Below are 14,105 nucleotides of genomic sequence, written 5' to 3' on the forward strand. Positions count from 1 at the left end.
GCACCATGAAATAGAAATACAATGTGAGACATGTGTGATTCTAGGTTTCCTAGAAGCCATGCTTTCCAAAGTAAAAAGAAACAAGGGAAAGTGACTTAGTGACATATTTTATTTAATCCAATATAACCCAAATTTTATTTGAACACATAATCAGTACAAAAATGTTAGGAATGAAACATTTTTGTTTTCAGGCTAGGTTTTAAAAATCTAGTGTGCATTTCCCACTTTGAGCACATTTTGGTTTGCACTTGCCAAATACTCAGTACTAAATAGTAAATGTGACTAATAGCTACCATGCTGGACAGCGGTAATCTAAACTCTTATCTTGCTTTATTTTGCTGACAGCACTTATGGTGAGAATTAGTGTTACTTTCTGAAGTTATACTATGTCCTTGTTTATAAATTGTCAATCTCACTAAATATATTTCTATGCTTTTACACTTCTTGCCAGATAGTACATGCTTAATATGAAGTTATGTGATGACTGAACCAGGGAACTCGAGCGTGTTTGCAATGCCCTCTTCTGGGAAGGGAATGGTAATACTATTGGGAAAAGTTAATTCATATTGAGCCACCTTGAAATGTATAAAATTTGATCTACTAATTCCAATTTTAGGAACTATTCTAGGGAAATGTTACCATTTGAAGATTTGTTTACAAAACTGTTCATTATGGCATTATAATTGTAAAACCTGAAACATTCTTCTTGACTGGCTATATTGATTGATTAATTGTGTCTAGTGTATATTTTAAAATTTTAATTTAATTTAATTTTTTGGTACTGGGGATTGAACTCATGACCTTGCACGTTCCAGGCGGGCATTTATGCCACTGAGCTAAGTCTCCGGCCCAAAAATTTTATTTTAAAGGAAAAGATAAAACAAAATTTCGAAACAAGGTAATGGAAGAGTAACAATAATGCATTGTGTTTTATCTTTAAATTAGGTAGTCAGAGTACAAGATTTAATTATCCAAACAATACTAGCACAAACTTTTCATTTTAAAAAACAAAAAAAATTTCAAAACAAGAAAATAGGAAGGTAATGTAATTATGATATTAAATTTGATACAGAACACTCACTTTTACAGGTGCAGTTTTACAGGTGCACTTTTACAGGTGCAGTGATACCTCAGTTCAAAAAGCTTAGTTCCACATATTGTTGCTACTAGAATTGTGAAAAGGATTAATTTCATGAACCGAGGCACCAGTGTACTATACTCTCTGCTAGTTTGGCTCTGTCCCTTTCTTCTAGGTTGAGCTCAAATGTCACTCCTTCAGAGAGCCCTTTCATGACTACCTGATATAAAGTAGCACCTCCCATCACTCTTGGCTTTATTTCTTAGTACTTATCCCCACTATCTTATATGTTGTATATTTGTATTCTTGTTTATGCTGCCTTTCCCAAATGCAGCATGAGTTCTGTGAGCCCAGAGTATTAAATGGTTCTGTTTACTGTTGTATCTCAAGCTTCCAGAATAGTACTTCAATTATAGAGTGAGTAGTCAGTAAATATTTACTGAATGAAGGAAGAAATGAATGATGACCTATACACTCAGATATTAAGAATAACTCTAGTTTTTCTATTTGGTCTTTGAAAATCTGAATTCTTCCCATACTGTTTCCTACTTATTGGGGCACAGAAAAGATATTAGCATCCAAGTCAATTTAAAATGTTGTTTCATCTAATAAATGCCTTAAGAGTGGTTAGTCTCTCTTCAATAAAATCATAAGACTCTAATCTTTCCTTCCCCCTTTCTCATCCTAAAATGTATCTAGGCAAAGGAGGATGGATGTGGCTTATAAACTGAAAAATCGTTGCTGTAATGATAGTAAAAAATTTATTCTTTTTCATTTAGGCATATATTGCTGAAATGCAGATGATAGCTGAAAGTCTTCAACATCTAGTTCAGAGGCCTGAGGATTATTTGGAAAATGTTCAGAACATTATTAAGCTTTATAAGGAAACAGCTCTTCCTGCTTTAGAAGTAAGCACAAAATATGTTGCTAAAAATGGGGACATTGATGTACATGTTTTGGCTCTGGTTAAATAGTTTTTATATCTTTATCTCCCTTTTGATTCTCCTCTTTAACTTGGTAGAAAGCCATTAGAAATTCTTCCATCCCAAATGGTATGATTGTAGCCATATTCTTACAAAGTGACTCTGTTGCTGAGAAGTGACAAATGGACTACATTTTTCAAGTCACTAGAGGAAATCATTAATGGGGCTAGACCAGCTGTATACCAAAGATGTACTTTTTGTTTTAAAGGGAATTGTTATTTTAGTTAAATTGCAAACTAAGAAATTGGTTTCTTTGGTTACTTCATGCAAAGTTGGCTATGTATAAATATGATAAGACCATTATATATTATAATAGAAATGTTTTAATTAAAAGAGTTAGTATTTTGAAAATATGATTACTGAGCAATTATGTAGAAACATGTTTTATATGTTCAAAATTCAAGGAAGACTCTGCCAAATATAGTCACTTGTATTGGATAGTTAGCATTTCTTGAACTTGGATATTTGAGCAGATATTATGCTAAGCAATAGAACTGTGGAGACAAACAAAAAACAGTCCTAGGATTTTCTCTTTTCATCTGACAGAGAAGCTAAAAGAGTTTGTTTCCTACCTTTTTATAATATTTTAAAGACAAATTGAATAGATCATTTTCATTCTCATGTATCCTCCAAAATGTGAACTAGATTTAATCATCTTCTTAGACATGGCTTTTATTTGTCCCTACTTCTTCTGTTATTGGCCTTTGTATGTGACTTCTTAAGAGTAAATTGAATGACTACCAGTTCTTCTTTTTTATCCTTGATACTGCTTAACTGGCTGGCACTGAATAAGAAATAAAGCACACATGGAATCAGGCTCAGAATATTAGAAAATGGTATTCATAGGTGAAAAAGCAGAGATGGTCTCTTCAAGAACAGCATCCAGGTCTTGCATCCTGACATCACCGATACCAGTGCACAGTGCAATTTGCAAAGTTTGAATGTGGTGTGTACCTAACAGAGGTTCAGCTGGACAAATGAGAAGACCTCTGATGTAGTCAGGGGTTGTGCAGAGAACAATTAAAATCAGGACATGGAATTTAGCTCTTTTATGATTCTCCTGCATGGAAAATGCAAGAAACCTGTCCACAACACCAAAGACATACAATATTCAGCCAAGGCCTGAATCCCACAGCAATGTCCTACATGAGTCCAGATGAAAATCCAGAGCCCATGACAATGCCTTACATGAGTCCAACTGGAGATCTAGAGCCACGAAAAGGACTCACACCAGTCTGTTATATGGATCTGTGCTGGGAAGGCCCAAAGGTCAACAGTGGAAGCTAGAAAATCTATGCCATTGGGGCGAAGGAGCTGTGCTGATGGGTTGAGGGTTCTATTCTGGAGCCAAGAAGTCATGCTCAAAACAAAGACCAGGGCTCCCCTGAAAAGTACCACAGTCATCCTTAGTGACATGGAGGTCCCAAGCTCCTCCAATGATAAGCACAGTTGAGTACATGCCAGGCAGCCCATCCAGGAGATTAAGTGGCACATGCCTTCCTCTCCAGAAGCAATGCTTGATGTGAGGACCAGAGCTTCTCCAAGAGAACCAGTGGCTCAAACAGCAACACAGAGGAGAACCCACAATGCCTCAACGCCTCAATGCCTACCTTCTTCTCCACGTCTCTATTTATGCTGGCAACTTTCCTCAGGTGAAACATCTACACTCAGCACCATGGTGATTTAATTCTGCTGGTGTTAAGTTGACCACTAGTTTTTAATTTATAATGTCGTCTATGGAAAAAGCCTCCATTTCATTAAGTGTAAAACTTCTGAAAGATAAATATATGCAATTAAACCTCTACTGAAAGATTTAAAAGTTTGATATACAAAAATAATGTAAATAATTTTTAAATAAGTTATACCCTCTTGAAATAAATGAACCATAAATATGAGCAGACAATTGACACAAAGGAAAGACAAAAAGGCAGTCAGCCTCTAGAAACATGTTTAGCCTCATTGATAATAAAGACATCCTAATCTAAATAATGAAATACCATTTCCAAAATCAAATTTTCAAAGATTACCAAGTAGTAAGAATTTCTAATGCTAGCAAGTATATGATAAATTACTCTTATACCCCATTAAAAGGAATATAAACTAATATGACCATTGTGTGATAGCTTGTCTACAAAAAGTCCAAAAGTGGAAAACTTCTAGGTGGTGAATCAAAACCTAGATAAAGATTAATTATCCTAACACCAACAGTGAAAGAATTCAAAGCCAAGAATTTAGATACTAAGCCTAGGTGACACCTACAGAGTACATTAGTCAAAGGATTGCCTTGTTTATATTCTGTTCTGTTCTTCAGGGTAAAGTAATGTCAGGCTCCCTGGCCCATCTTGAAATCCCATGTTGATATCTGGCACTTGTATTCATTTCCTTAGGAGGGTCACACCTTTTACTTTAGTAAATCCACTCTTAGTTTGAGGAAAGACTTGTTCTGTCGAAGGCATTATATACAGTTTTGTTCAGATCATGGTTATGTATGGTTAAATAATGTCATTATAATCTGCTATCTGTCTAGAAAAAAACCTCACTGGAGTCCAACCATGAACAATACAGTGAAAACCATAATGGACTGGGGAACTAAGGCAGTGACTTTGTGCAGACAGTTGTAATATGAAGAATATTCTCTGATAAAGAACTTCTAAAGGATAAAGAAGTGGAATGCAGAGAGCAGTTGAAGCTGTAAATTGACCACATCTGTGGGGCTGGCCAGCTGGGTCTGAGAACAAAGACTTCCTGGAGCGAGCCACAGAAACAAATGTCTCCTGACCCCAAAATCATGCCGATTACTAGCCCATGGGGTGTCATGTGACATTAAGTTGCTAAATGTTAAATAAATGCCCCTACAGTGACAGGACAGTTTCTTTCCTCCCATTTGAACCCAGCTTTCATCTTTTCTTTAGTTTTCTCATCCTCTTGCTGTCCTTTACCCTGGGAACCTCAAAAGCTATGCCAGATGTGGTAGTGGACCTGGGATTTATGGAAGTAAGTAAATGAGGGAAGCATCACTGAGTCTCATGGTATCACAAGGAAGGATGGAGACAATTTTTATTTTTATCTGAATCTGTGGAGTTATTTCTTGGTCATCCCTACTTGTGTGAGGAAACACAGAGGTCAGATTGAATTCATCATACTTGTACAAAAATAAAACACAAAACACAGTTGATTTTAGACATTAATATTAAAAAGTAGCAGAAGAAAATTTAAAAGACTGTTGGTGTATTTTTTTTTTTACAGTACTGGGGATCAAACCCAGGGCTTCATACATACTACACAAGTGGTTCCCTGCTGGGCTACATCCCTAACCCCTAGTATAATCTTGAAAGAGAAGAAAATCTAAAGAAGAAAGGAAGTCTAGAAACAACAGAAATGGATATATATTGATAAAAATAATTTAGACTGTAGGAGAAGACATAAAGAAGCCAAAAGATAAAATATAAACAATAAAAATACTTGCAATCCAAGTGACAGATAAAGGTTATGGAATTTCCATGACTATTAGAGAAAATAAACAATCTAATAGGAAAATGCATAAGGGATATGATTAGGCAGTTAACAAAGATGGATATCTGGATTCTGAACCTTAATAGGAAAACAAAATGTAAAACAAATGAATTGCATTTTTCAATTTAGTTTGAGAGAAGTGTAAAAGCTAAAATATCCAGTAGTGATAAGAAGAAATGAACAATCATATATATTGTTGCTGAGAGCTTTGGAGGGTTATCATCTTTTGGAAAATCAATGGGCAGTACCTTTAACTTTAAAGCTTACTTTTATAAACCTAGCCTATATATTCAGTGTATCAGGATATAGGAAATGATGCTTACTCAGTATTATTGAACATATATATGCAGTATTTACATCAATGAGAAGAGTGAGAAGAAACAGTTGGTGAGAGCACAAGGGGCCAGGAAGGGTACTGTTCACTGCTTTTGTGTACTTACTCTCACTCCTTCACTGGATGTTCTTAGTATAAGTTACTTTTGTAACTATTGCAGAACATTAAATAATTTTATGCATGTTTGAGATTATAATATATACATAATTGGCTCTTACTTTTTCACTTAACATTGTAATTAATTTTCCCCTATACTTTTGCAAGGTCACTGTTAATATCACAATTTAATTATTTTACAAATCTATACACAATAGATATAGTATAAGTTTTTTAGTGTTCCTCTGTTCTTTGACAAGTAGGCTAAACTATTTAAATGGTGGTTTTTAACCATTTTTTGTTTCAAAAATATGTTATTAGTCAATAATTATAAAAGTAATTTAGGTCTGAAGGACTGAATATTTCTGCAAGCAGGGAGGGATCGCAGGTTCCTGAGGCACCTTGGCCTGTGGTGAGTGCCCAGCACACTCTGCCCAAATCTCAGACTGTTCCGGACCCCCCAGGCTTCTGGGTGCAGTGAAGTGGAGCAGTGGATTAGAGGCCACTACATCCGCCTCCCCATCCCGGCTACACTTGGAGGTCTGCTGAGCTCCCGACGGGTGGGCAGGCCTACACTATCCCCCAGGCCCAGCCGCGCCTAGCCATCGGTGTGCAGAGGAGGAGCTGGGCAGATCTGGAGTGCCTGCAGAAGTCCCTTCCTTTGTCTGGAGGACTGAATATCTCTGCAAGCAGGGAGGGATTGCAGGTTCCTGAGGCACCTCAGCCTGTGGTGAGTGCCCAGCACACTCTGCCCAAATCTCAGACTGTTCCGGACCCCCCAGGCTTCTGGGTGCAGTGAAGTGGAGCAGTAGGTTAGAGGCCACTATATCCTCCTCCCCATCCCGGCTACAGTTGGAGGTCTGCTGAGCTCCCGATGGGTGGGCGGGCCTACACTATCCCCCAAGCCCAGCCGCGCCTAGCCATCAGTGTGCAGAGGAGGAGCTAGGCGGATCTGGAGTGCCTGCAGAAGCCCCTTCCTTTGTCTGGAGGACGGTGGATATCTCTGCAAGCAGGGAGGGATCACAGGCTCCTGAGGCACTGCGGCCTATGGTGAGTACCCTAACCCGGCTGCGATTGAAGAGCTGTGGAGCTTCCAAGGGGCAGGTGGGCGCACAGTGTCCCTGAGGCCCAGCTTGTCTGCAACTGTGGAGTTCTGAACAAGCAGAGGAGGGCCATTGGTTCTGCAGGCCCAATGGCTTGGGGTAGCATGGTGCCAGAGTCTCAGTAGCTGCAAACATAGAAGGGGATTTTCAACACATCCTGAGGAAGCTTTCAAATAACACTTGAAACACAGAAATATAGGAAAATGACAAAACGAAAGACCAAATTACAACCTCAAACCTCCAGCCCATCTCAGGAAACCCTAGGAGGAATGTATTTAGAAGAAAATATACCCCATCCACCTCATATATCAGACACAATAGCTACTGAAGTTGACAAGCAACTCCAGGAAGCTTTAAAGAAATTCAAACTCGAAATAATTTCCCAGATAAAAGAAGAAATGATAAAAGAAATGAAAGAGATTGTAAATATATCTAAAGAAAACACAGATAAAAAATTGGAGCAACTAAACAAAAAGATAGAATCCCTAGATGAGCAATATAAGAAACAAACAGAATACATAATGCAGATGCACAGAGATATACAGGAAATAAAAAACTCCACTGAAAGTTGTAAAAACCGCCTTAATGAAAGTGAAGATAGAATTTCAGACCTTGAAGACAGGATTGCAGCTAGTGAACAGGAAAGGAAAGATCTTTGGAAAATAACAAGGAATCAGGAAACAACAATTCAACAACTGCAAGATGATGCAAAGAAGAATAACATAAGAATGATAGGGATTAATGAAAAAGAAGGAGACAACATAAAGGATATCAAGAGGATATTTAGAGAAGTAATAGCTGAAAATTTCCCAAGCATGAGATCAGAAACTGACATCAGGATCAGTGAAGCATATAGAACTCCAAATAGTCATAACCAAAATAAAACTACACCCAGACATATAATAATCACCATCCCAGAAATCCAACACAAGAATAGATTATTAAAAGCTGTCAGAGAGAAAAGACAGATCACTTATAAAGGAAAACCTATCAGAATCACAGCAGACTTCTCATCACAAACAATAAAGTCAAGAAGAGCATGGAGTGAAGTATTCCAGATCCTAAAGCAAAACGATTTCCAACCTAGACTGGTATATCCTACAAAACTATCATTCAAAATAGATGGTGAAATACGATACTTCCATGACAAAGAACAGCTGAAGAACTTCATGAACACCAAACCAACCCTGCAAAAAATATTGAAAGACAGTTTAGATACACAAAGGAAAAAACCACTAAGCAAAGCAAATAATTAAACAGAACAGAAAGATAAAGATGCAACAGCAGAGAGATAAGATTCCTTCAATTAACCAACATTTAACAGTAATAACCATTAATGTAAATGGTCTCAATGCACCAATCAAAAGAAACAGACTAGCAGAATGGATCAAGAAACAAAATCCAACCATATGCTGTTTACAGGAAACCCATCTAACCCAGAAGGATACTCACAGACTGAAAGTCAAAGGATGGAAAACAATTCTTCATGCAGCAGGAATCCAAAAAAAGGCAGGAGTGGCCATTCTGTATGCAGACAACGTGAACTTTAAACCAACAATGACCATAAAGGATAAAGAAGGTCACTACATACGCGTAAGGGGAAAACTGCAAGAGGAAGAGATAACTATCTTAAATATATATGCACCAAACTCCAGAGCACCCAGTTATATAAAACAATTATTAACAGAAATGAAAACTCAAATTATCAGTAACACAATTGTAACAGGAGACCTTAATATGCCATTGACACCAAGGGACAGATCAACCAGACAGAAAATGAGCAAAGAAATAACAGAACTGAATCATACCTGTGAACAAATGGATTTGATAGACATATACAGAATGTTCCACCCAACAACATCAGAATACAAATTCTTCTCAGCAGTACATGGATCATTTTCTAAAATACACCATATATTAGCTCACAGAACATATTTAAACAAGTGCAAAAGAGCTGAAATCATCCCTTGCATGTTATCGGATCATAGCGCTCTGAAATAAGAAATTAATGATAAAAGATACTGCAAAAATCCCACAAACACATTGAAACTGAATAACACACTCTTGAGTAATCAGTGGAAGAAATTAAAGAAGAAATTAAAGAAGAAATCAAACAATACCTACAAGAAAATGAAAATGCAGATACAACTTAACGGAATCTGTGGGATGCAATGAAAGCCGTCCTGAGAGGAAAATTTATTGCACTGAGTTCCCACATCAGGAAAACAGAAGGAATACAAATAAATAACTTGATGCTACACCTCAAACAGCTGGAAAAAGAAGAGCAAGTCAAGCCCAAAGCCAAAAGAAGAGAGGAAATTATAAAAATCAGAGCAGAAATCAATGCAATAGAGACTAAGAAAACAATCCAAAGAATCAACGAATCAAAGAGTTGGTTCTTTGAAAGAATAAATAAAATCGATAAGCCCCTAGCCAACCTTTTTTAAAAAGGGAAGAAAAAGCTCAAATTCATGCAATAAGAAATGAAAAAGGAGAAATCACTACAGACCCAATAGAAATACAGAAGATCATCAACACCTATTTCAAAAACCTCTACTCTCAAAAGTTTGATAACACAGAAGAAATAGACAGATTCTTAGAAGCATATGAAGTGCCAAAGCTAGATCAAGAGGATGTAAAACTGTTGAATAACCCAATCTCTGTTACTGAAATTGAAAATGTAATTAAGTCCTTACCCACCAAGAAGAGCAAAGGCCCAGATGGATTCACTGCAGAATTCTACAAGAAATACAAAGAAGACCTAATGCTGACACTCCTCAAACTATTCAATGAAATTGAAAGGGAAGCAATGCTTCCTAAGTCATTCCTGGAAGCAAATATCACTCTAGTACCAAAACCTGAGAAAGACCCAACTAAAAAAGAGAACTATAGACCGATCTCCCTAATGAACACAGATGCAAAAATCCTCAATAAAATATTGGCAAATCGGATCCAGCAAATCATCAAGAACATTATACACCATGACCAAGTGGGATTCATCCCAGGAATGCAAGGATGGTTCAACATACGCAAATCAATAAATGTAATCCACCATATCAATAAAGCCAAAAATAAGAATCACATGATCATTTCTATAGATGCAGAAAAAGCCTTTGATAAGGTCCAACATTTATTCATGATAAAAACTCTACAGAAAATTGGAATAGATGGTCTTTACCTCAATATAATAAAGGCCATTTATGACAAACCAACAGCCACCATCATACTAAATGGCCAAAAATTGAAAGCCTTTACTTTAAAATCGGGCACAAGACAAGGATGTCCTTTATCACCACTCCTATTTAATATAGTACTGGAAGTACTAGCCAGAGCAATTAGGCAAGAAAGAGAAATAAAAGGGGTAAAGATAGGAAAAGAATAAGTTAAGTTGTCATTGTTTGCGGATAACATGATACTCTACATAGAAGACCCCCTAAGCTCCATTGAAAGACTCTTAGATACAATAAATAAATTCAGTAATGTGGCTGGATATAAAATCAATACTCAGAAATCAATAGCATTCCTATACTCAAACAACAAAATCACAGAGAGGGAAATAAGAGAAACTGGACTATTCACATTAGCAAGCAAAAAATGAAATATTTAGGAATTACTCTTATGAAAGAAGTGAAAGACTTATACAGTGAAAACTATAATACACTGAAAAAGGAAATTGAAGATGATCTCAGAAAATGGAAAGACATCCCTTGCTCATGGATAGGAAGAACAAACATTGTGAAGATGGCTATTCTCCCAAAACTCTTATACAGATTCAATGCAATCCCAATAGAAATACCATCAACATACCTTATAGATCTAGAGAAATCACTCCTAAATTTCATCTGGAACCAGAAGAGACCTAGAATCGCAAAGGCAATTCTAAGCATCAAAGACAAAGCAGGAGGCATCACAATCCCTGACTTGAAATTATACTACAAAGCAACAGTAGTAAAATCAACATGGTATTGGAATCAAAACAGAGCTGAAGATCAATGGAATAGATTAGAAGATACAACCACAACTACAAACACACTCAACCACCTTATCTTTGATAAGGAGCCAAGCAGGTTCACTGGAAGAACGACAGTCTCTTTAATAAATGGTGCTAGAAAAACTGGCTCTCCATTTGCCGAAAACTAAAGCTAGACCCATGTCTATCACCATGTACTAAATTAAAATCTAAATGGGTCAAAGATCTGAATATTAAAACAGAAACACTAAATCTATTGGAAGACAAATTGGGTAGAAACCTTGGAGACATAGGAGTAGGTAGAGAATTCATGAACAGGACTCAAACAGCACGGGAAATACTTCCCAGAATCAATAAATGGGACCACTTCTTTTTAAAAAGTTTCTGCATGTCAAAAGAAATCTCCAGCATAGTGAAAAGAAAACCCACAAACTGGGAAAAGATTTTAGTGAACTCTCTCTCAGACAAGGGACTCTTGTCTAAAACATATAAAGAATTAAAAAAACTCAGACCTCCAAAATTCAAAGATCCAATCCAAAAATGGGCATCTGAGATGAACACGCAATTCTCAGGTGAAGAAATGCAAATGGCAAATAAATACATGAAAAAATGCTCATCATCATTGGTCATTAGAGAAATGCAAATTAAAACCACACTGAGATACCATCTCACTCCTGAAAGAATGGCCAGGATCAAGAAAACCAACAACAACAAATGCTGGAGAGGCTGTGGGGAAAAAGGAACTCTCCTGTACTGTTGGTGGGAGTGTAGACTGGTACAGCCTTTGTGGAGGTCTGTCTGGAGGTTTCTCAAAAAGTTGGGATTGGAAATCCCATTTATTCCAGCTATTCCACTTCTAGGCATATTCCCAGAAGAACTGAAAGCATCATACCACAGTGATTTATGTGCACCTATGTTTATAGCAGCACAATTTGTAATCGCCAGATCTTGGAAACAACCCAAGTGTCCATCAACTGAGGAATGGATAAAAAAGTTGTGGTATTTCTATACAATGGAATATTATTCAGCTATAAAGAACGATCACATTGAGATATTTATCAATAAATGGGCGCAGCTTGAGACCATACTCATAAGTGAAATAAATCAATCTCGCATGTATGAATACCGAATAGTTTCCCTAATGTAAGTTATGATTCAAATATATAAACATATGTGGTAATAATGATTCCCCATTATGTGGCCTTGAAGCCTTATGAAATTTTCACTTATTAATTAGAAAGGCTTTATTCTGGGCTTCTTGATATGGAAATATTTGAAGCTATAGTATATGAAGTTTTATCCAAATATTTCAAGGAAAAAGACAGACACTATGGTAACTACTATTCTTTAAAAAAATTATTTAGTTATTTCTTATGTTTATTTTAATTAAGGGAAAAATTAAAAAAATTACGATATATGATAGTAACTCTTTTCGATTTCCTATTAACTTGTTTTGAAGTCCTGTAATACTCCCACGATCTTGTTTTGACTATTAGACTCTGTTCCATTCTGTGCGATAGTATCAAGTCTGAGGGTATAGGCAACTACTTTGAAGGCAATAAGATTCACAAAGATGCCCATTCTGGTTTGACTATTGTCTCCTTTGGAAGTCCTGTAATGTTTACAATGCCTGAGTTTTATTGGTCTTGTTGTCTACTGTTTTGTCCAACTTTATAATATCTAATGAGATAGACAAATCTTTTTAAGGAAACAAGAGACAACGTTGATAACCATTGTTAATAACCTTGAACTCTGTTCTACATCATGTGCTATGTCTATCCTTGGTTTTGACTGACAGCTTTGTTTTGCCATATTTGACTTTATTCTCTCCCCCCCCCAAAAGTAATAAGAACTAAGGAGTAATAAAATCCAAAATGTGTAAATTTTGTTGTAAAAAAGAGAGGGAGGAAAAAAAAAGAGCTCTAACGGACATAACAGCAAGTGTGTTTAGAGGTGTTAAATAGCTGACTATATTAATGGTTTTGGATCATTGAACACAGCTGTTTGCAGTCTCTCTGTTTGAATGTCTACTTTGTATTCTTTGATACTGTGATTTGAGCAACTATCTCCAAGATGATAATATGTAATCTATTAACAGGTGATTTCTTACTGTTATTTTTTTTTTGTAGTTCTGTATTATGTGTAACCTTACACTGCTTTGTTTTGTTTTGTGTTTTTCTCTTTTTCCTCTTAAATAAAAAAAAGTAATTTATACTAAAAGCTAGCCTGAAACTCATTGCAATCTTCCCATCACAGCCTCCCAAGTGCTGGGTTTAGAGGTGTGTGCCCCACGTCCAGCTAATCCTACTAGATGAAGTTTCTTTTCTGTTGTCTGCAGAAAGTAATGGCTGAACATGATCCCCAGTACCTCATTGAGCTGGATGGAAATAAGTCTCCCGAAGAGCTCTTCATGGTGAGTTCAGTGTTTAGTAAGAATATCTTAGCTGTAAAAATTTAAAGCTTTTGATAATATTGTATCTATCTCAATAAACAGTAATATATTTACATTTTAACACCATTAATTTTGAAAAATTTCTTTTGACTTTAAGATTTAATGTTATATTTATTTATCTATTCCTACTTAAACCAAACCTACATTTGAATTTAAAACTCCTGCCTCAAAGAAAAATAAAAGCAAATAGAAACCAGGAAACACATGGTAAGATGCTTAACATCATTAGTCATAAGGGAAATGTAAATCAAAACCAGAATGGGATATCATGTGACACTCACTAAGATGGCTGAAACTAAGACAATAAGAAGTGTTGATAAAGATAGAGAAAAATTGGAGCCTAAAAATATTTTATAAAAATACAGTAAGTCTTCTTTAAGCACCTAAGTATCTGGCATTCAGTATGATAAATTCTTAGGATATAGATGGAAAAGAGGCTATGAGTCCTTATCCTTGTAATACTCAATGTATTAGGGAAAAATCAGTACTTAAATGGAGGTCTAAGCTAAAGTAGACAAGTACAAGGTATTATAGGATCTCATGACAGATGAAGCAGTCTGGCAAGGAGGACCAGAT

At 36.3% G+C, this 14,105-nt stretch overlaps 1 protein-coding gene across 4 annotated transcripts in view; it reads left to right on the plus strand.

Moving 5' to 3' along the window:
• The window catches only part of Ak9 (adenylate kinase 9), a 147,470-nt gene that overhangs the window by 24,630 nt on the left and 108,735 nt on the right, over positions 1-14,105 (plus strand). For all 4 annotated transcript variants that reach the window (XM_063232018.1, XM_063232020.1, XM_063232019.1 and 1 more), the window contains 2 exons: positions 1,858-1,986; positions 13,416-13,490. In XM_063232018.1, the coding sequence (XP_063088088.1) occupies positions 1,858-1,986; positions 13,416-13,490 (204 nt within the window). The remainder of the gene's footprint in view (positions 1-1,857; positions 1,987-13,415; positions 13,491-14,105) is intronic.

The sequence above is a fragment of the Cavia porcellus genome, unplaced genomic scaffold (genome assembly GCF_034190915.1).
Source record: "Cavia porcellus strain 051 isolate PalLab524CR breed Dunkin Hartley unplaced genomic scaffold, mCavPor4.1 scaffold_20, whole genome shotgun sequence".
NCBI lineage: Eukaryota > Metazoa > Chordata > Mammalia > Rodentia > Caviidae > Cavia > Cavia porcellus.